The following is a 24,512-nucleotide window of genomic DNA, read 5'->3' on the forward strand; positions in this document are numbered from 1 at the left end:
CATTAGGAATTTAATCTTTTCGCATACCCCAGCTTGCTCTCCATGAGACGCACAGATAGGGAGAGAGAAGCCTGGGGTCAGAGCGCAGGGTCAGCCATTGTACAGCGCCCCTGGAGCAGTTGGGGTTAAGGGCCTTGCTCAGGGGCCCAACGGAGTAGGATTCCTCCGCCGGCCGCGGTATACGAACTGGCAACCTTCCAGCCACAGGCGCAGATCCTTAGCCACAGAGCCACCGCTCCGCCCTAAAAGCCTTTCACTTCTATTTAGGAAAGGCGCAGATCCTTAGCCACAGTCACAGTCCTGATTTGATTTGAAAATCCACTGAAAATCTGTGGAATGACTTGAAAACTGTGAAAAACCTGAATAGAGGTCCCCAAGCAATCCGAGAAAGCTTCAGAATATCTGCCTGAAGTTTAAAAAAGGCCTATGCATCATTTTGTAATATCACAAAATAGGACACCAAAGGAAAGGCCTCAATACATTTGCAAGCCACTGTATTTTTCCTGTATTTTTTTATTTATTCCATCTTGTAGTCTTCCATTTTGTAGTGAGTAGCTAATTGATCTAATGATCTCATCCAATGGTTTCTTTAAAGATGCTAGTACACCAGCTACAACAATATGGCTGGGTAGCTTGTTCCATACTGCTAAAACCATTTGTGTAAAGAAGTACTTCCTGTTCTCAGTATTAAATGCCCTTCAAAAGAAGACCACTGGATAGACATTAACCCAGCTTTTTACAGTGATGTGTATGGGTCCATAGCAGGCAGGTCATTGCAAACTAAAGCATTTATTGGTTAATGTCTCTTCTCTATGAACATGAAAATCTGACATTCAAGACTAATAAAAGCTGTGCTAGAGAACAACAAACATGTAATTCTAATTCTGATCCTCCTTCTAAACAAAACTGTTTCTGCCTAGAAAGCTTTGGCTAAAAATAGACATCATTAAAAAAACTCAATGTGTATTTTAATTGGTGAATTGCTGAGGTCACTGAAGCAGCCCGTTACATTTTGTGACAGGCTTCAGGGAGCTCAAGATGCTGCGGGTTCCTGGTCTTTTTCCAGCAAAAGACATCAGATGTGCACTGGTACTCACCCAATGTACTGTAAAGGATGGCTCTGATGAATAACAATTCTGCAAGTTGGACAAGTATTGTTCTCTTCCAGGTACTTCACCAAGCAGCTCCTGCAGACTGCACAGATAATTCAACAAATAAATATGATATTTAAATTCATCCAGAGTAACATTCTTGCAGAAATAAAAATAACACTCAACACTTGAAATGTTTATGTATAACATTACCCCACTTAAAATGCATATTTTCACAAATACCTCTGTTTTTATTTCAATCGAATTGATCTGTGTTTAATATAGCTTTTTATTTTGCAATTTAAAGTACCTAAGGGACCTCAAGCAACTTAGGTATGTCAAGCATTCAGTTTTAGAGGACTAGGGTCTAATAGTTCAAATGGACAGGGAGTGTCGAAGGGACATTGTGTTATACATTTGGCAAGACATTTATAGACTCAAAAATAAACAATATACTCTTTTAATTTTATAATTCTTTTATATCTCATTTAGCTTAAAGGTGCCTATTAATGTTATTTTATTAAAATAATGCTAAATAAATCTCTCATAGTGTATCCTTTCCACATACAATTCCTTACTTTACTCCTCCATTTATTTTTGGCTGCAGGTCTCCCTCTAGTGTCAAGCACAGAACAGTTCAATAACACTTAACCCTACATGAATTTGCACTATTTTATTGCTATAAATCATGACTCAATTACACATATTAGACCCATTATCTATAATGACTAAGATAAAAAAGACTACCACACAAATTATACTTTTATACTTCTCTCAAGAAATCTGCTTTCGCGATTGCTTTAAGAAAAGGATTTATTATTACCGTATTACCGTATAGGTTGCTAATAAGGAATGAAGCTAACTTGCATTTTGTACCATGAGATTCCTAACTATTAGTGGATTTCTTACACTGCTAAAAATAATATATTTCCCAAAAACTTTTGCTAAGGGAAGAAAAAGTTATCTAACCCCCTTCAGAAGGGGAAAGGTATAGCTTTGCTATTAACTGAGCAGGTGAAACACCTAAAGCCTAGCGTACTGAAAGATTTTACCACAGCACATTTATGTGACAAACAAACTTGTAGTAATATAGTCACAATTTGTCTCCAAATTGAGCTTCAACAATATGGCTGAGGAACTTGTTCCTTACTCCCATAGCCCTTTATGTGCACTGGCAACATCTTGAAAACCAGAAAGAAACCCTGAAACTGCTTAAATGTTTTATTTTTATGAATTAATAATCATGTGAATGAAGTAAAAGTTAGTAAACCACAATATAAATTATTTTAGGGTTCAAAACAAGTTGTAGTGATGAAACTTGCTAACAACAAGCAACTACATTTTCATTTTTACAACACTGTACAGAAATAGAGCGAAAGTGATGACCCTCATTTTGCACAATAAAAGAACAATAACCAGTCTGAGAACTGTAAACTGAATGTCACTGGCGGAGATTAATACATGTAACTGAACTTCTTGCTTGGCATGTTTTAGCCTATTTATGCACTCCATGCTTTAAGATCTTGCTGCAGTTATGCTGCTGCAAATAAGACAATTTAGTAAACAGAGCTGTGCCCAGTCTCCTTACCTTTCTGTAGTTTCTCCATCATTTATGTTTAAACAATGCTAAGTAGGTGATTCTTAACACATTTAAATGATACTATAACAAACACCCACACACAAAAACAATACTTTCTACATAGCTAAAATAGGCTAGGTGCAAAACCCAGAAACTGGTTCAGGTTTGATGCCACTAACTATCCCATACAACTTCTTAAGCGCCATCTTAATAAGTCATCTTGTTTAAGGCCTTATATGTCATAATAAGACACTGTGATATTACAGGACCAGTATTGACAACTTCTGGGCTAAGGCCTTTGGTACAGTATTACTTGCTCTTTAAGCTGTGGAAATTATATCAAGAAACTAGTGTCACTTGCTGACATTTGTTTAGTGATTTAGCAGCTTCAAATGCTAGGTCTGTCTATGCTTAGAGCAGAGTAAAAAAGTGCAAAGTTCTTGCAAGTGTAGATAATGTGGCTGATTAAAATGTAATTTTACGCAAAAATTATAATTGCAATACTAGTAGGTAGGTCCAAGCCATAAAAGCCCATGGGGAATGGGGGGGCAAGGGCCACCATTTTTCTTGACCATCCGCCACTGGAAGTGTATGTGATGTGGTCAGCATCATGCTCTGGTCGGCCTATTACCCCCAGAAGGATTAACCCCTGGTACTTATTTGGAAAGCAGGCTGAGTGGACCTGGGAAGTTTCTGGAATTAGAGCAAGCTACATCACTTGCCGTTACCTGGGATTGAACCCAGGACCATCCGGTCAGGAACTAGACACCCTGCCATCTGAGCTACCATGGCTCCAACTGCAATATTAGTAGACTATGAAAATCATTTGTGAAAATCTAGTGAAGTCCTAACTATTCATAGTTCCTCTTTATTGGTTTTACAAAGTAATCAAGAGATAAGAAAAATGCTGTTCTAGCTTTTTATGGAATTATTAAACTTAAAGGCAATTTAAAAATTTGCTTTCTTAAAAGTCAACAATTCTTCTGCCATTTTAGAACAATACAAATACTTGATAAAATAAAAATTAATAAGCATTTATTTCAACTACTGAACCAAGGTTTCCTCCCAGTTACTGTGTCAGTTATAATATACCACAGAGAAGCCGTGTCCCTTAAAATTTAAAAGTTGGAATGTTGCTCCAAGTACAATCTGTCACCTATGACGTGACTGACAGAACAGGATTCATACACGTTCTTGCATGAACTCAATGTTTCAATTTGCTAAAAAAGTAGATTTATTGTTTTTATAAAACCTGACAAATGGATTTCACAGAACATAGCTGAAAGCTATTCTGCAATTAAAAAGCAATCTTTGACACTTTGTCAAGTGTCAGCTTTCAAGTTAGATGTAAACTATATGGCCACATGTGGAGAACTCCATTATGTTACTGTTTATATTGTTGAAATTAATAATAATAATAAATTAATCATCATAAATGTTTTCCTATTTGCTCTGTTGAGTCACTTTATGCTCTTTCATTGTTCTGCCTTTTTGACTCCTTTTCTATTAACAGCTGTAATTATATGTGTTGAACACAATGGAAAAATGCATATGCCTGATGCTCTTCATCTGATCAACCAATTTTTTTTAAACAGGGCACTAAATAATTTCCTGAGTTAATTAATGAAATATGAGTAGTTGCATGACTTTCATTTTTAGTTTCATTTCTGGTTCATTCCAAGAGCCCATTCACAACTGGATCCCACATCCACAGAACCCCTACTTTCAATGTATAAAGAACTGATTCAAAATAAATTGTTAAATAAACTGTTAAAAACAAGTGAGGTGCATGAATATTTTAAAGTACTGGTGTGGATGTTCTTCTATCTTTGTAAATTTAAATTGGCTCCAATATAACCCATTAATAATACTGAAACCAGCTTGAGACCTTAGGATTTGCACACATTATAGCAACTGTTCTATATTTCTAAAAGCTTCTAAAACTCACAAATTATTCTTTAATACTTTATAGTTTCATTGGGGGTAATTAGTACAGTGACTGGGGACACTGTACTGTAGAAAGTGGCATCCTTTTGATGAAAAATTGAATTGAATTTTTTTACTTTTTGAAAGAGGAGGAGTGTTCTCGCTAGAGTCCTATCTATATTCCACTATGGCTTTGCATTCGCATGGATTCTCCATAAGTTAAAGTAAATTTCACACTGAAAAATAGAAAGAAAAAATGATATTGTGGCTCTGGGACCTTGATTACCTGTGACTTCTCTCAAGATCTGCCTTTTTTCTAGTGATGTAACAATTTTCTGTCCTGTTCACAATCTGCTGCAAAATTGGGCTGCAGGCGTACACTAGCTGCCTGACAACACCCTAGTAGATACTGTATTGAAGTGGTGTATTTAGTGCTCGTTGGGAATTTCCAATATGAAAAGCACCATACAAAAAGAAAACATATTAATAATTGCCTTCTGAAAACTGCCATGAAGCAGTACTATGTTGTACTTGCATTTTACCACCACCAGGTAGAGCCACATAGCCGACCAAATAAAGTCTTTCACCTCGTTTGAACCTTTTTTTTTTTACAGGGAAAGCTACAGAAGTGTGCCACATAACAAAACAACAATGCTTCTGAGACAAAGTAAAAGTACAGGAATACCACAGGTTGTCATGGAGAACAGGTGCAGCTAAGGAGATTAAAGCAAATGTAGAATTCTCATATTGAACAAGGAGAAACTTTCTATAGTCTGCCTGGTTTTCTTTTTGTGCTATAGAGACAAATTTTTTTTTCTCACCTAATGGTTGGTACAATTGATTTCTCTGCGTCAATGTTGATAACCTTTTAAACTCCAAGCAGCTTAAAACATTTTTTGCAGCCTGTAGAAAAAGTCATTCAACAGCCTATTTCTTTCTTTAAAAAAATCTTTTGTTAATGTCAAACCAAAGGTGTAAAGGTGTTCTACGAAATCAATTCTTGTACTGGTTTGAGGGAAATGAATTCCTTTTGAAAACCACTTCCAAACATTTCTCCTTTTCAACACATTTTCAACAATCTTAAACCACTATACACTACAGAAACCTGCAAAACACACCAAATGATTAATTACAAGAAGAAATCCTTTACATTTAACAACTATTCTCAATTTCCACATTTTTCTTGCTCACTGAAAATGGGAAAACTGACTTCTATGTCTATCACAGTTTTCCGAGTATTTTTGGTGGCCTGTTGAGCGAGCATATTTTCCAAACTACGAGTTATAAGTATTGAAGTGTTGGAATAGATCTGATTCTAAACTGTGCATTTATAAATAACACTGGTCACAACACAACATAAAATTAATTGATCAATTTACTCAGTGATGGCAAAAATACTCAACAAAACACACAAAAAACATCTGACTTAAATCATCAAAGGAGGGATACTTTTTCATTAATCATTGTTTGGTGGTTACCGTGTTATTTGGTGAACAAATAAGTGCAGGCCTACTGGTAAACTTTAAATAAAAACAGCATCACCTAATGACCCACCACTACTATTTACACAATCTTGCTGCCAACAATCACTACTTCCAAAGTTCTATAGAACATACCCCTTGACAAACATCACATTTGGACTTCCCCATCAATTAGTCTCTACTACAAAAAATTAAAATATCATTTTGCACCACACTCGCTGACATCCAGCAGGGTGGTCTCCCCACAAAATTTTGATTCACTGCTGATGAGGACTTGTCTCCTTTGCTGACAAGTCCATCTGAGGTGTTCGCATGATACCACCACTGTTTTTCTTGATTTTCACCAGGTTTGACATTGCAGTGATTTGGTTTAAATTTCCTTAGAGGACCAGAATGCAATACAATGCAATGAGCACAATTTGTCCAAAATGAATGCAGATATAACTCAGACTGTTGAGAAACACACATTGATTGGCCATATCATTCAGGGATTACAAGAGCTAACCAATAAAAGGTTAACTATGTTGACAGTAATAATCTAGTCAATATTAGTCAACCCTGTAGAAGGGAGTTCTAAAACAAGCAATCTTCATATATACTGAAAGCAGACAAATGTTAATTATCAAAAAAAATTAATATAAGCAAAGTTCCAAGTAAAAGTATTTCAGATGCTAAACCGTCTAATAATATCTTATGCTTATAAAGCACTCTTCTGGACACTCCACTCAAAGCCCTTTAAAGCTAATGGGGACACTTCTCCACCATTATTTTGCACCACATTAATTAATGATTATTACTGTCAATGTGCAGCCCCACGTGGATGATGCGACGCCAGCCGTAGTGCACCAGTACACTCACTACACACCAGCTATCAGTGGGGAGGAGAACAGAGTGAAGAAGTCAATTCATGAATGGGGATTATTAGGAGGCCATGACTGGTAAAAGCCAATGAGAAATCTGGCCAGGACGCTGGGGTTACACCCCTACTCTTTTCGAAAAACACCCTGGGATTTTTAATTCTTTTTACGGTATAGTGTCCGCGTCACTATACTGAGGGATTAGGACCCACGCAGACCACAGGGTGACACCCCCTACTGGCCCCACTCACACCACTTCCAGCAGCAACCTTAGTTTTTCCCAGGAGGTCTCCCATCCAGGTACTGACCAGGCTAACACCTGCTGAGTTTAAGTGGGTTGCCAGTTATGAGTTGCAGTGTGATATGGCTCCTGGTCAATCATGAATGTGTTGTGTCATAATTAGGTGTAGAGGAAAATCCACGTGGCACGTTCCTCACTGGTGGGTCATTTTGGCCCTGTCTGTAGATTAATGACAGGTGACACCCAGTCGGGCTGCAAGACTAAATCTGCATTCCTCCTTCAGCTGCAGACTGAGAGGTATCAGTTTGTGGCGTTTCAACATGGACCCAATTTATAGTGGCTTGTTTTGGGTTTTTTTTGGGTGTTATACCAAGGCATTGTGCTTATCAGATCCCTACACCAGAAGCATTCCTTAGCAGCTGGCTCACAGGAGTTGACCAGTTCCTGGTTATTATTTCCAAGGCAATTAACTGAACTTTTAATTCTAGGCCTGGCCATAACCTTGCTGCAACAACATTCAGCTCACCTTATCACCACTACTAAATCAACTTTCTCGCTAATGAGGTAACTAGGTAACAGTCAGTTATGCAGACTATTACGGCATTAAGGCCAGCCATGAATGCTCATGTATTCCAAGTGACACTACTTTACTCAGATTTTGCTCAATTAATAGAATTGACACTTTTGTTTTTTATACTAAAAAAAACAAATGCATAAATAGTGATAGGTTTCTTGTGATGCATTCCAGAACAGTTTCTTCCTTTATAACCAAGTACAGGCCTTGATGTCAGATGAAGTGTGACAGCAGACTTTTATGTTTTCACACACAGAGATGAGCGAGTGCTGACTGATTATCAACTCATGGCACCTACATGTTGTGAGCTACTGTTATTAAATTCTTCCAAATCAGAAGAGCACAATACAGCAGCATTCCCCTCCTCCACCCACTCGGCAGTCCACAGATTAAACAGAAGCATTATCCAGAAAGGATTTGACTGCTTCAGTTGCAACAATGCGTGCTTTCACCTCCACCTCACACAGACTCCCCCAGCACCATGGTTCAGAACTACAGAGACCTCCATGTACATCGTATCAAGACAGGATGGGATCCAGGGATACAAGGGGAGGCTAGATACTTCCATCTCAAATGTTCTATTTAGGCTGTCTGATAACACATATAGTTTGATTCTAACTAAAGGTGTGTTTGCTACATAGAATACCTAGGATGTGTACCTCTAAAAAGATTATTTCCAATTCAAAACTGCACATTTAATTCACAAACAGTGCCAAGTAGTTACTTGCATGTGCAAAAAATAGCCAATAAAAAATGCATCAAACGATTAATTTCCCAGGGTCATGAAGGCTTTCACACAATAAGGAAAATTTCTGTGGTCATTACACTGATGAGACAACTTCTGATCTCCACCATCAACGCATCGGGCATATTCAGTCTCATCACAGAAACATATTTCCAAAGATCACTGCGCTGAATGTAAAGATACAGCTTTTGCTAATTTTTACTGTTCTTTTAATAATAGAAAACTGTGCAGAACTGTATTTCTATAATGTTTTCACACTTATATTGACTTGCACAGTGTAAATTGCACATAGGTATACCTATGATATATATATATAGTCATGACTGGAGGAAGAGGGGCACATTTGCATTTCAGCAAGGTTAGAAACATCTGCCCTTCCCAGGCAGACCACCTTACTACTCAGAAGGTTCTGAACAATGGGTTTTGTTTTATTACTTAGATGCCCTCGGGCTAGATGGCAAGTAAACATGATGACAAAACAGATGACTAAATGGTGTTCCTAATAATGTACTCACTAATTCATTCACAGTAACTCACTAAGACCTCCATAACAAAGAATAAACATTGAACAGTGGCTAGGCTCCATATTTTAGTGAAGCATTATTAGAAATAAGTGACACAGTGGTGAGCATTGCTACCTAGCAGGGCTGGAGCCCTGGGTTCAATGCCAGACCTGGGGTGCTATCTGAATTGAATTTGTATGTTCTTCCTGCTGTTTCTTAGGTTTCTGCCAGATTTTCCCATTCCCTCTGACAATCCAAAAACATACTTGTAAGTTAATTGGCTTCTGGGAAAAAAGGGCCCTGATGAGAATGTGTGTTCCCTGCAATGGACTGGCATCTTGGCCAGGGTGCATCACACCTTGTACCCATTGCTTGCCAAGACAGGCTCTGGCTGTCTCGCGATCCTGACTTAGATGAAGCGGTTAGAAAATGGATGGATGGTTTCCACTCACTAGAGGGCATCCATGTTTTAGAGAGAAAGGGTAGGATCTGTTTTACTAGGATACAGGTTGTGATCTTTTTGCCCAGTTAAAGTGTTTTCTGGTGCATTAAAACTACAGGGACAGAATTTAGTAATTTTGCAAGTCTGAAGTAGAACTCTGAAACCCACCGATTTTACAAATTTACATAAAATGTGCTGTATAGTTACATGGATTATTGTTAAAATTGTTTTGTCTCTAAGTTTGGGCCTTATTATTACTAACCATCAGAGCAGTGACAGAATAAAAGAAAGCACATGCTGCACGATGCTCTGTAATCCCCGACCTTAGGGGGTTAAAATATTAATCTTATTTGCTTGCAAAGCAAGATGGTGTCAGATTACAGATTCTGTCTCGATTATTAGCACCCTGCCACATCTTGATTGTATAGTACAGCTTTTTCCCCCAGTATACACATCGGACCATATCAGGATCTTCAGGATGGGCATAAATACAGGGATGTGTTGCAGCCTGTGGCAGGGATTACAGTCAATCACAGGTTACAAATGCGGCAGCCAGGAGATTGAGACGAACGACATATCACTGCCTGACGAGCTGAACCATTTCTATGCCTGCTTTGATGCTCTGAACACGGACACTGCTGAGAAGGCCCCAAGCGCACAGGGTGAATTTGTTCTGAAACTTTCAGAGCAAGACATGCAGAAAACTCTGAGTAGGGTGAAAATCCGTAAGGCTGCAGGGCCTGATGGGATACCACCCTGTGTCCTGGGATACGTGCATCCCAGCTGACCACAGTGTTTACGGACATCTTTAACTCCTCCCTGTCACAGACCATTGTCCCCAACTGCTTAAAAAAAAACACCATTGTTCCACTCCCCAAAAAGGCAAAAGTAATGTGCCCGAAGGATTACCGCCCAGTAGCATTAACATCTGTGGTGATGAAATGCCTGGAGAAGCTGGTGTTATCACACATCAACTCCTCCATCACAGAGTCCCTGGACCCCTTGCAGTTTGCCTTCCAGAACAACAGATCAGTGGATGATGCTGTCTCCCTGGCTCTACATACAGCCTTGGAACACCTGGACACTAAGAACTCATATGTGAGAATGCTGTTTGTGGACTACAGTTCAGCATTCAATTCAATCATAGCCAGCCAAGTGGTGACAAAGCTCAGGGGATTAGGACTGTGCAACTCTGTCTGCAACTGGCTGCTGGATTTCCTAATCGAGAGACCACATGTGGTGCAGATAGGTAATAAAACATCAACACCACTCACCCTGAGCACTGGCACCCCACAAGGCTGCTGTCTGAGTCCAAGGTTGTACTCCCTATTCACTCACGACTGCACAGCAAGACGCAGCAACAACCGCATCATTAAATTTGCGGATGACATCACTATAATAGGCCTGGTCAGCGATGATGACGAGTCCACTTACAGGGATGAAGTTGGACAGCTGCTGAGGTGGTGTCATAACAATAACCTGGACTTGAATGTAAGTCAAACAAAAGAACTAATAGTGGACTTTCAGAGACACAGGCCACACACTCACAGCCCACTCAGTATTGATGAAACGGAAGTGGAAACAGTCACCAGCTTTAGGTTTTTGGGAATTCATTTCTGATGACCTAACCTGGACTGTGAACATGGATATTATCTTGAAGAAGGCTCAGCATCGCCTCTATTTCCTGAGGTGTCTCATGTGATGGGGGATGCCAGTGTATGTGTTGGTGAACTTCTACCGCTGCACCATCGAGAGCATCCTCACCAACCGGATCACCGTGTGGTACGGCAACATCTCTTCTCAAGAGAGAAGGGCACTGCAGAGAATGGTGGCCCAGAAGATCAGCCGTGGTCTCACAGAGATTAAACAGCTCTATGAGGACATCTGCTGTGGTAGAATTCTGGCCATCACAGAGGACAGTCACCACCCCAGGCATGAGCTCTTCACCCCACTGCCCTCAGGCACGAGATACAGCATATGGACACTTACTACTAGATTCTTCAACAGCTTCTACCCACAAGCACTGCGATTGGTGAACACGTTTGGCTATTCCCCTCGGACCACACCTACACCATCTGCCTCACTGTAATTTTATTTATTGCACATCTGCAGTTATTGTTAAGATGTCTGCATTGTTTACATTTGAACCATTTACTTTGTCTACTGTTTGTCTGAATTAAAAGGTCTGAATTCGAGTCGCTATTAAGCACTCTCTAGCAGCGACAGGTCTGATCACGATCTCTTCCATATCTCCGTCAGCGGAGAAGCTAGGAGAATAAACCTCCATTCTCTGAGAGAGCTAGCGAAGGACATAGAGAGATTTGACCCCGCAGTGTCAGAGAATAATATCGAGAGTTATATTCAGGACCTCAGGTATAACCTGCAGTATCTGCCAAACGCCACAGAACAGGAGAAAGTGTTTCTGGTCAGGAAAACTACCAGCAGAGCCGTACATGAGTGGATGGCTAGGCAGATGAAAGAAGTCTGTAATGATTTTGAGGAGCTGTGTCAAGCACTTATCCATGAATACAGTGCGTTTATTGACCCGACTGCCGCGATAGCCGCCGCCCTTAACATTAAGCACGAGAGAGCAGAGTCCCCTCGCGAATATTACGAGAGACTTAGACGAACTTATTTTGCAGGGCGAAATGATGAGGGTTGCGAAGAGAACACACATTTCAAGGGTTTATTCATTGCGAATCTCCACCCGTCAGTCAGAAAGATGATCTTAATGCATACAGATGCACAGACCATGAAAATGACTGATATTAGGAGATTCGTGCAGAAAGCCTGGGAGTATGATGTCCAAAGTCGCTCTGAGCAAAAAGCTGTTAAAGCGACTGTATTCGCCGTCAGAGCCAGCAGGGTTAACTCCCTCCTGCTCGAAGGAGCACAAGCTCCTGAGCTGGCTAAGCCCCGTTCCAAAGCAGGCACACAGGACCGCACCCAGCGTCCTAAGAGCCATGAGAACACCGGGGGAGGGAAAGGGCTAGATAAAGCTGAACAAAAGGATTCAGTAGCCGCCCGCCTGGCCAGGCTTGAACAAGCTTTATTAGGACAGAGACAACCGCTCCCCAAGGCTGCCGGAAGCGTGAATGAGCTGATACTCTCCACTGGAGGAGGCGGAGACCCGCCCCCTCCCACTCCCTCAGTCTATCTGATTGAGCGGAAGGGTTCCTGCCTGGATGAATTCAGCCACTCCCAAGCGAGTGCTGACTCCACCCCTGAAGTCACAGAGCAGGCAGTAAAACAGAGAGGAAAAGCAGGAAGCTTTTACCTCGAGGCTGCCATGGGAGATGTCTTACACAGTGAGACACTGATTGACACTGAGGTTGAGAGGTGTTTGATGTCACACGGCAAGCTCAAACGGGTAGAAAAAGAAAAGGGCATGCGACTCAGAGTGGAACCTTTGGTGGATCACCAGAAAGGCAAAGTGTGGAACCAGGTCAAGGCTCCTAAGCCTTCTGTACAGAAGGAAAGGGGGGCCAAGAGGCAGACTGTGCTCACACAGTGCCCACCGAACACAGAAGCCCATGCGGAGATTCCTTCTGTTCCCTCTGGACAAGAAATAAAAATATTTTCTTGTTCTCCGGATATACAGGGAAGTCGTGCCCTGGCCAAGGTCCCAACAGCCTCCATGCCACAGGAGCGGTGCTCCGAGCAGCCGCCTGATCCACCAGGTAAAGCACACCCCTTTCACATCCCTAAAGAGGAGCGGATCTCCCCACTTGGTGATGAAAAGGAGCTTTCCCTGTGCACCCTGGCACCCAAGAGGGGTCAGGACCACCACCCTGCAGTGGTGGAAGGGATCCAGATGGCAGGAGAGCAGGTTGGTGATGTAGCCCTCACCCTTAGACCTGAGAGGTCCTCTATTAGTGAGGATCTGCTAGAGCAGCTGTCACAGGGCCACTGCCAGGTGCCCCTGGTGCAACATTCACAGGTTAGACAGGAGGTCCAGCTGGACGCTGAGACTACTGCGCTGTGGACACACCTGATCCCAGATGCCGATTCCCTCTGCTGTGACCCAGGGAACCTGCAGTCAGGTAACCTTATTTCTCACAACTACCAGGTAGTGAGTGAGACCGACCTGATTGTTCCTGCCTCAACGGCAAGGTTGCCAACACACCCAGTCCCCCAGAAGGGACAGGGAATGAAAGCCGAGCCGGTGTTCTTACAGCCACCAGCTCAGTCTGTCAGTCTGAGTCTGACCAACAGTGGTTCAGCCAGACTGGAGCTGGATGGTCAAGCCACCCGCCTGCCAGTGCAGGACATCGCAAAGAGGGGTGTCAGAATCCCCGCCCGCACTGACATGGGCCTGGTGGGTGATAGTGAGTTCAAAGACAGTGAACTAGCTATCCCAGTGCTGGGGCATCTCCCTGAACCCCTAGCAAGGGAAGGGGGGGGCGAGCAGGTGTCCTACACCTACCCCCAGCGAACGATTGTAAACATGCCGATAGAGGGATTCCTCAATCAGGAAGTGTGCAGGGTGGACCTGAACAGTGAGAATGGGGTAACAATCCCAGATCACTCAGGTGCTCCAGATGACCACTCAGCCGAGGGTCAGGCATGCTCCACCGCTGCACCGCCCCCTGCAGGGTTCCTAGAGCACAGGCATGAACAAATCGAAAAAGCAGATGCCCTGGAAACAGAGGAGCAGTATCAGCCGCTGCGTCAGATCTCCCCAGATTTCCAGGATGTTGGTGCCCAAGATGCCACATGGCATACTGAGAAAGACACCATGTACATGCTGCGCCAGCTTAGAAAGGCGACAGTCACTCAGAAGGAGATGACTGAGATCAGCCACCCTAAAAGACTTTTAGGAGGACTGATCGCTGCTGCCACTGTTGTGCGTTTGCTATTTTTGGTAGGTTTGTTTGCTACTGGCACTCTCACCCTGACTGCCCCAAGAAGGCAGGTGTCAGAAATGCCAGAGGGTAGTGACAGACTGTATCGACAGCAGCAAAAGTTGGAAAGCCTAGGGAAAACCCTACAGGCAACTTCCTATGCAACAGGGTTAAACCTTATTCCCCAACCAGTGGACATGATTGTCGGTGTTATACAGTGGGTTTATGCTTGTGTGCAACAGGCCAGAATGTTGACACAAGACCTGTTAAGGGAGTTCAGTGCCACTGTAGCCAGTCTAGCCATGGCACAATTCCCAACCCACTTGATTCTACTCTTCTTAGTAGAGGAGCATGTGACGTTAACAACCCCATTGCTCATAGCTCACCCAGAAGGCAATCCAAGATTGAATTCGGTTCCAAATCTTGAGATGGGTATGGCTACCAAAGCTATCCATTGGCTGTGTCTAAACGATTCACCAATGAAGGGTGTAAAGCTACTAACGAGCAGAGGGAGGTTAATGAACCCCATGAAGAGCAGGTGGGAAGTAAATGGGTGGTCAGCACACCACATTTAACTGTCACTATGACTTGTGACAGGCATGATACAGCTACCACAATGCAGCTACCTAACCAACAGTTTCCTGTAAGTTCCCGAGGAGGCCATAGTACAGCATGGTAACTTAACACTGTATTGTCTAGAACTAGACACATAAGACCAAACTTGAGGTCGTGGATGCCTTCAGGTGCCACACTATTGAATTGGATAGAAATCCAAGAAACAGTAAGCCCTGAAGAGGTACAGGTAGTTAGTTTGCTTTAATGGAACAAACCTCCAAACCACCCTGGCAGGTGCCCAACACAGGTGTTGTGGTTCATCAGGGGGGCTGGGAACAGGAACCGGTGTTATTGTAACACTGCTGCTGGGAAGCTGGATCACGACTGACAGTGTACTTCGAATGCTGTACTCTTACATCAAGATGTACTCCGGGTAGCACGAATGAGTCAAGGGTAGCATGTCAAAAGAAAGGAAGTTACTGCTTCCCAAATATCTGCCTACAGAGGTATCAGATACTGACAGTGAACTTCCTGATGTGAAATGCCTAGACTGAGATGATGTCTCCTACCTTGTTTATACATACTCCAGATGTTATTCATCATGTTTGTATCCAATGCTGGTTCCGGTATGAATTCTCGAGGAGTAATGTGGACATTTAAGGTTAATGTTTTAATGACAAGGGACATCACTTAACTCTGTTTTGTTTTGAAGGCAACAATGCCTCAGGACCTCGTGACCTTCAAAAAGGGGGGATATGTAGCGGCAATGCTTGTTAATAAGACAGAATTAAGTGTTGCTGTGCTTTCCCAAATGAGGCCTCATCTCTCCCTTCATCTCTGTGGTGCAGCCACAGAGAAACTATTCATGCAGGCTGATTTAAAGACGTTTTCTTTTGATAAGGGACAGCTCCCAAATGGGGATGCACTTAGCTAAGCCTGGCTATCATGATCAATGGTCATCCATTGGCGCCTATCTGTCTAGGGAGTGCCAGATGGACATCTGGACTGCATTCCTAGGTGTCTCAAATGACTCATATCTCACCTTGATCAACCAATCAGGGACTGGTAGGGCCGAGTAACCCACGTGGAACTCTGATGCCCATGGAACTTTCAGCCAATGAACGAGCTGAAGTTCCTCCAGGTAAAAACAGGCAACACAGAGGGCCAGAGAGAATTCTGTGAACTTCTGTGGACTTTTCTAAAGGGAATTCAAAGGAGAATTCCAGGGCAGGACGGCCCAGGAGCAGAAGGCTCCCAAGGGCAGGACATTCTCGCAGCGCGCCTCCTGACCATCCTGAGACTCAGCCCGGACAACCACGGAACGGCCAGTGTGTCCGAGTGCCAGAACTTTCCTTTGTTCTAAGAGTCTAGAGCGGAGGTTGCCAGAGAGTAGCCAGAGGATCCACCCAAGGTTAGCACCAGCAGCGGGCCTCGTGAACAGGTCAGAACTGTGGACAGCTGAATCACTATTCAGAACTAGCGCTTCATCAGGAACGAACCGGTCCTCTTCCTGACTTGCTGGGACCCACAGTCATCTTTTCTCCTGTGCGCAAACTTTGCTAGTTAAAGCCAACAATAACTAGCCGGTCAGTGAGCATCAGCAGCGCACCGTCGCAAGCCGCACAGCACAGCCTGGCACGGAGCCAGAGAGCGCGGATTGGACAGCAACAGCCTGCAACTGTTTCTTTGTGCCCGCAGGAGATCTGAATCCCCAGAGATTGGATGAGTATTCAACTTCAATGCATTACAGCTCGAGAATTCAATTGTTATCCCAACCAGTTGATATCAATTTAATTCCTAAGAGTTATGTACTTGTTTTGAGTATCTAATGTAGAAGTTATAACCAAGTTCACTTTATGAAACGGTCTAAATGAATGATATACCGAACGTATGTCCTCTTGATATATGTAACTCTTCGTAACTGATTGAATATATATCTTTTGTATTCTGATAACCCTCACGATAAGATCTGTTAGGTTTACATGCATATTCTATGTATTAATAAATGTATCCTCGTGTATTAGTACCTGTGTGTGTGCGTTGTTTGAGTTATATCGCATGGTTGGATTCTAAAGCCATCAAAAGAATCAATTTTGTGATTTACTGCTACAATTAATAATTGTCCCAGTAAATGCCCAAACCCTACAGAACTGGTGCCTTCAGAGAGCACACTACAGAACAAAGTGTTCATCCAGCTTATAGAACTGCAAATGCCATATGTGAAAATTATCATATACTCCTACAAATTTGTGTATCTGGGGGCATTAGGTGCAATAATTAATAAACACTTGTACTTACATGTATGTAAACATTCTGTTACGGTGGTGGCATCTATCAAGTACCCCTCACACAGACGACAGGTTATGTGAGCATTTATATCCCATAACTTAATCTTCCTGGTCAGCATCTCGGGGTTCTGAATAAGAAATAGAAAGATATAGCACATTAGTACAATACTAAATTTGCTTACCAAAGCAAATGGCATGCTTACATGATACACTACTATCAATGGCATCTTGCTTAGTATTCTGGTGTTGCAATTGCTTTCTGTATGGAGACACAAAAATCATTCTAAAACCCTTCTTCAGCTCTTACAGACACGTGATAGTGCTTCTGTTTGTTTACTTTGCCTCCCTATTGTATGTAGTCTTCTAAGATGAACCGTGCACCAATATGGGCAGTAGTTTCTACACTGGCCACACTGAGTTACTGAATCTGACAATACACAGGGTAAAATCTAATAAAGCTGGTATTATTTCTCCTCCAAATTATATGCTTGTAAAAGTCATCTGACCTTTTCACAAGATCCACGTTGCACACAGCAGAGTTTGCATGTAATGCAAGAAGAACAGTTTTCAGTGAACTGAACTTTCACACATTAAGCTCAAAGGCAAGGCCCAGTGTTCAAAGGGTAAATAACCTGGTCACCTCACCTTTGCAGTATTCAGCAAAATGAGACTACACAGTTCAGGATTCCTGGTAACAATCCACTAATGAATAGCTCAGACTAGAAATAGAGACATCTAGACCATAAGGGTTTAGTCCCTTATAGTAAGGGTATTCCAAACATATGCATTTAAATAAATATAGTTTTATATAGTAATTTAAAGGTGTATTTAAACCAAATCCAGGTCACTTATTGTTTACTGGTGTACTTCTTCCCCTTATAAAGTGAGTGAATAAGGCTATTTATAAAAAATAAAATGAAAATAGACCTAACAAAAGATAAATAAGTCTTACCCCTAGAGCCGCCATGTGTTAAATGTCGACAATCTGGCTGCCACCTTTCTTCCGACAGGGGGTATTGTGTCGTTAGCTCTGCATTATTGATTGTGCTTCATGTGACTAGAAGAAATGAAAACAAAGGCATTACACATCCATTCCCATACAACATGGTAGTTTCTTTTTAGTTAACAATACACCCATTGCATTAAGCTACTTGCAGCTCCTGAAAGAAAAGAGCTGTGAGTCTAAGCCCCATTATAATACACATAATTGTTCATTTTACAGCTTTGTATGATGAAATTGCCAAGAGCCAGCTAAACGAGTTTAATACAGTTTTAGAGAAACTGGCTGCATGAAACATTTTTCATAATCTGTTTTATCTGGACAGATGACCACTGGCAAAGACCAACATAAGTTATTTTGGATGCTCTTGGTGAATCAAGTATGTTGCAGTATTTTTAAAGGAAAATGGGACTCCAGTGCATATTGCTTGAATGATGAACTCCAAATGATTTATGAGTTGGAAACAGTCACGATATCATTGCCTACCATGGCAATGTTTGTCAACAGATTTAATTCAAGCTGAGAATATATGGACTGGTGCCTATACAAACTACTTTATTCCTTGAATACAAAGTTGCATATCTTTTCATTTTAATCAATGCAAGTGTTACATTAGCTTTCTTCACTGAAACTCTGTACAGTGTGAATCCTTATCATTTGAAGATCATGTATCACCTACTCACAATGTTTGTATTCATTTTCCCTAAAGCTCCTGCAATCCGACACTGTTTTTTGACACTGTGCAGTAATATAATTTTTAGATCTGTGTTTCTTGAACACCATCCTTACCATGTAAATTCTAAATGCCGATCACCACTTAATCACAAATAACTCCACGTTATTCAAAGCAATGTGTAGCAACAAGGCATATTATTTCACTAAGAATAAAGTGTTATTAAAGATCTCTAATAATCTTTGTTCAAGACAACACCGACAGGTTGGTGCCTCCCTGAAAGTGGAGAGGAATATAGTAAAAGGTCCCTTGGATATTGTAAAGCTACATCCAATGCTGTACAATGAATGATGTATAGTGCATCAGTAAAATACAGAGTTATGCCCAAGATATTCTTCCTGCAAAAGAAGAAATCTTGTGTTCATGAACCCACTGTTATTTCCACCTGAGCAATGAAATAAGACAATTAATGAGTATTCGAGTATATTCAGAACCAAGCTATAGTCAGGCAAACTGAGTTCTCCCACTTGTCTACCTTGCGGCCAGAGCCAAGACGACAAACTGCACACACACTATTATTTCAAGACCAAAGGTCAGCCACGTTAACTTCTGGCATTGCTGTCTGAGGCTCAACTCTAGCTACTGAGTCCAAATACAAGGCAAAGCTCTCTCTCTTCTCCCTGCACCAGGATACTCCCAGGACAGAGCAATCAACTGTCATGTTGAACCACGTACAAATCCAGCCAGCTCCATCTCCTCAGCACAAACTTTGAACTCATCAATGGTGTTTGGCCAATGGATCTTTTGAGTATAAAACTTCTTTATCCACATTATATTTTTTTAAGAGTTAAACTATTATTCCAAACACATCTGATAGATGGTTAATGATAGAAAATGCATATTTACGTGTATCTGAGAATATAAATGCGATGTTATTATATGAGACTGATAAAACTAACTTAGAAGTTATTGATTCTTCTTATATTCCCTGAGTAAACAATCAGCTTCCATATCACAGCACATGGTTTCAGCTATGTATTCTATTAAGTTTCATGTTATGCCTGTTTTGGTGTTACATCAATAAATCATACACTGTATATTAAGAATCCACTACTGAAATGGCAAATTTTTGTTTGGTTCCTATGTGCATGTTTTGGTTTACATCAATTAGTAGTATACGGTATATTAAGAATCCATGTCTGAGACAGTAAATTTGTTTGATTGGATCCTAAAAGTTGTCAAGTACTCTCACAATTTACCATTAGAATTTATTAATTTTACAGCAAATTAAAATGCCCACAACACAAGTGCCTTATAATAAGATGTAGTTTATGTACTGACTAAAAGTTAATTCATTAAATTAAAGTGATATCCAGGTAAATGTGTGCCCTACATTTCTAAGAAATGTCAAACAAAAGCTGGAGTTGATGCTTTAGGCCCAATACTTCTTTTTGTAAATATGCAACAGTCTGTGTATTTCTATTTTCAGATGTAGGATTTTTTATTGACTTTTGTCACTTTTTTCATTCCTTCAGTAGACTTGAATGTGGCAGTGTGAGAAAATAGGTTTGTGCAAAACACAGAATGAATAACAAATACCAAATTGTTCAGAAAAATCATTCACTATTTAGATAATATTATGCTTTAGATCTGGATATCTAAATTAACAATGCAAATCAACATCTGAGTTTTCTAATCTAATTGGCTCTCTTATGAATGGAAGAACATCAATTTACCTTTCATTCATTCAACAGTTCCAATTCCAGTGTAACAATTACTTCGCAATTATTTTTTTCACTGTTCATTAAACCATGAAATCAGTTAACAGTCTGTGAGTATGGCTGCAACACTCTTCACCTTGCAGTATGCCTGAAGGGAATTTTTTGTGAAATTAAAAAATTAGGATGTAGTTTTGAATTTTCCATTTCTGATTTTACACAAAGGGTTGGGAGAGACAGGAATAAGCTATAGTCATGTTGTTAAAACTGGCACTCTAGCTTCTTTCAATAAACATCAGAACAAGATCCTCAGGACTCAGTTAATATCAATTTAACAAGAAAGGTGGGTTGAATGTCTTCCTCTTATTTATAATGCTTTTGTATTCTTAAGATCTGAATTCTGAAAAACAATAGAACTTTGAGCACTTCTGCTTCTATATTTTCCATATTTTTATTCTGCCAGCACAGCATAACTGTCACATGAATTATTGCAAGAGTGGTTTGAACAATGACGTGAAAACCACGCTTTAACGGGGCAAGATGTACATACTATCTACTTTTTTGAATAATAAAAATGAAAAAAGTATGATAAAAAAGAGCACTGTATCTGCAATGAAGGGCAGCGGTAGGGATGTGTAATGGGGCGGACAATTATCTGTTGACCTTTGCATAAATGTCTATAGCTTTGTGAAGCAACCTAATCTACTCTCGGGAACTGTTTGGCCTGCAATCTAGTAAGAGAGTAGCACAGACATCACATGAGGATCTTTTTGCTCCAGTTGAAATCTAGAAGCAGACAGGTGAATCTACATACAGCGAACTTTGATCAAAGACAAAGGTATGAATAACAAACTCCTCTTAGGTGGCTAGTGCATGAAGCCTGAGCACATATTAGTAATCATCCCTTAACATACCAAACTATTCAAGATTAAACCCATTTACGAATGTGACTCTTGGACCTTCATCAATTACCCAATTGGCTTTTAATTCACTACATCAGAATATATGTGTTAATGACATAGGCATGAAGAACCTCTAGTGGCAGGCCAGCTGGAACCACTACAGTAATTACTGCTGGCCTGCCACATCAACCCAAACCTGAGGATTTATTATCCTACTTGTAAACACCATGATTAAATAATTGCAGTTACACCAGTTCCCCAGATGTCAACTGTTCTACTGTGATTAGAGAGATTGGAAGCTTTGAAACCATACCTCGAGAGTTTTCTCCTATGGATAATTCCCCTGACAGATGGATACCCACAAAAAACCCAGGGTACACTTACTCCCCCCCAAAAGGCATACTTTAAGATAGGAGTACCTTTCCTGGCAAGTGCAGAAAAATAACATTTACTATCCGGGGGTGGTATTACAGGTCAAGTTCAACACACACCCACTTTAATAGAGAGTCATGTCTAAACCTAGGACCTTCTTACTCTAACTGACAATCGGAGAAGATAAAACACTATACCAGAACAGATGCCAGACAAACTCAAACTAGCATGACTACCTACCATGCCATATTCTATAATAATAATTAATAATTGCTTACACTTATATAGCGCTTTTCTGGACACTTGCCTCAAAGCGCTTTACAGGTAATGGGGACTCCCCTCCACCACCACCAATGTGCAGCATCCACCTGTATCCTTCCTTCCTTGCCAAGATTGGGCAGAGCAAGAACTCACTGCTCCACACAAAAGGAGCATCAGCGGAATCTCTTTCTAGCAGATCTGAACTGGAGGCAGCCAGCCCACTTTTACTGAATCACTCAGTCACAGCCAGCCACCCCCAGACATTCTTGATGTCTACTGGCACCTACCCCCAAATGAGTAATTCTCTCAAAGAGCTGACAGTGACAAAAACACTAATGCTCAATTTCAGCATTTAGCAATTTTCAGCAATTTTAGCATTTATCCCGAAACGTTTTTGGGTAGAACTTTGTATTTTTTTTTCTCCTCTCTGGAAAATATTTCTAAACAGCCACCTAACTTCAAAAATGTACATGCAGTCTTTTAAGAAATGTATTTAAAACAGATACATTTTATGTTTAAATTTAATTGCTACAAAACATGACAATTACTTTTTACAGTCCCATCGTAGAAGAATTAAGGTCTAATAAAAAATTAAAGAACTGAAATTACATGGACAAGTACTTTAATGCAAAGCGCTGCTAAGGTTCTTCTCAGATATGAGTACAATGGACTCGGAATACAGTAATTCCTAAACTGCTGCAGTATTACACCCATTTTTGACTGAGCAGCACCACACCAAGAATTTTATCATCTGTTGATAGGTGTTCTTTTACTCCTATGGTAATAATCTGCATTTGTGAAACATTGGGGAACAGTTCTGATACACAAAATTAAGAACTATACAGAAACAGTGGTCTGTTCACATATATTTTGAAGATGAAAGGACATTTAATGTATGTTGAAAGGCCCACGATTCAACATATTTAGCTCTTATATTAAGACAAGTTCCAAAATGAGAGGAGACCATTCCTCAGGTGAATGTAAACATGAAAAAATATTAGATTAGATTATTCTTTATTGCAACACAACAATAGTTGGTGGAATTTGCTATCAGTACAGCAAGAACACAGATAATAATAATAATAAACTATTTTATATAGCACCTTTAAAGGTGGCTTCTCAAAGCGCTTTACAGGATGACAATAACAATAAATAAGAAGAGTATAACAATAAATAAGGAGAATACACAAGATAAGACACAATTACAATATACAGGGGAGACCGTGGATGGTGGTACTAAGAAGAGCAGAGGGGTGAAGAATGGAACCAGTTAAGTAAAGGCTTTTCTGAAGAAGAGGGTTTTGAGTCTGGATTTGAAGGAGTTTAGAGAGGGTGACTCTCTGATATCCTTGGGCAAAGAGTTCCAGAGCTTGGGGGCATAATAGGAGAAGGCCCTGTCACCCATACAATGTAGACGGGCTTGGGGGACAGTAAGGAGGGCAGAATTTGAAGAGCGGAGGTTACGAGGTGGGGAGTAGGGCGAGAATAGTTCAGACAGGTACTGAGGTGCCAAGCCATGCAGAGCCTTATAGGTGAGCATGAGGATTTTAAGGTTTACACGGAATTTGACCGGAAGCCAGTGCAAGGACTTCAGGACAGGAGTAAAGTGAACACTTGCACAAGACCTGGTCAGGATTCTGGCTGCTGAATTTTGGACATACTGCAGTTCGTTCAGAGTAGATTTTGATACCCCTGCGAGTAGAGCATTACAGTAGTCAATTCGAGAGAATACAAATGTGTTGATCAGCTTTTCAGCCACAGTTAATGATAGCATAGGGCGTAGTCTTGCGATATTTCTAAGGTGAAAAAAAGATGTTTTGACAGTATGCTGCACATGTGGGTCGAATGTTAAGCCAGAATCGACTATAACCCCAAGGTTTTTCAATTTTGATTGAAGCTCAAGTACAGAGCCATCTACAGAAAGGGTTACAGGACTGGCTTTACGAAGTTGATGGGGGGTACCAATAAGCATGACTTCAGTCTTGTCGCAGTTGAGATGAAGGAAGTTTTGAGTCATCCAGATTTTTATGTCAGAGATGCAATTAGATAGAATAGAGACAGCCATGTCAGTGTCAGGTTTGGTATGGATGTATATTTGAGTATCATCAGCGTAAAAATGAAAGCTGAGTCCATGTGATCTTAAAAGCTGACCAAGAGGGAACATGTAAATGCTGAAGAGCAAGGGGCCCAGTATTGAGCCCTAAGGGACACCAGACTTAACAAGACCAATTTCAGACCTGTACCCATTAAGAGAGACAAAGTGACAGCGATCAGTGAGGTAAGATTTGAACCATTTGAGGGCAGTGTCAGAAACTCCAAACACAGTCTCAAGACAGGAGAGTAAAATGTTCTGGTCAACAGTGTCAAAAGCAGCACTGAGATCAAGAAGGATGAATATAGAAAGAGAACCAGAATCAGAAGCTATAAGAAGATCATTGGTGACTTTGACAAGGGCCGTTT

The 24,512-nt window shown here is 41.0% G+C and overlaps 1 protein-coding gene across 2 annotated transcripts in view; it reads right to left on the reverse strand.

Annotated features, from left to right (window-relative positions):
- The window catches only part of pcgf3 (polycomb group ring finger 3), a 90,057-nt gene that overhangs the window by 26,558 nt on the left and 38,987 nt on the right, over nt 1-24,512 (reverse strand). For both annotated transcript variants that reach the window (XM_088908648.1, XM_088908657.1), the window contains exons 2-4: nt 18,079-18,183; nt 17,137-17,254; nt 1,098-1,194 (exon numbers count right to left, since the gene is read on the reverse strand). In XM_088908648.1, the coding sequence (XP_088764774.1) occupies nt 1,098-1,194; nt 17,137-17,254; nt 18,079-18,093 (230 nt within the window). In that variant the 5' untranslated portion in view covers nt 18,094-18,183. The remainder of the gene's footprint in view (nt 1-1,097; nt 1,195-17,136; nt 17,255-18,078; nt 18,184-24,512) is intronic.

This window comes from Atractosteus spatula, chromosome 1 (assembly GCF_055471065.1).
Source record: "Atractosteus spatula isolate fAtrSpa1 chromosome 1, fAtrSpa1.hap1, whole genome shotgun sequence".
Lineage (NCBI taxonomy): Eukaryota > Metazoa > Chordata > Actinopteri > Semionotiformes > Lepisosteidae > Atractosteus > Atractosteus spatula.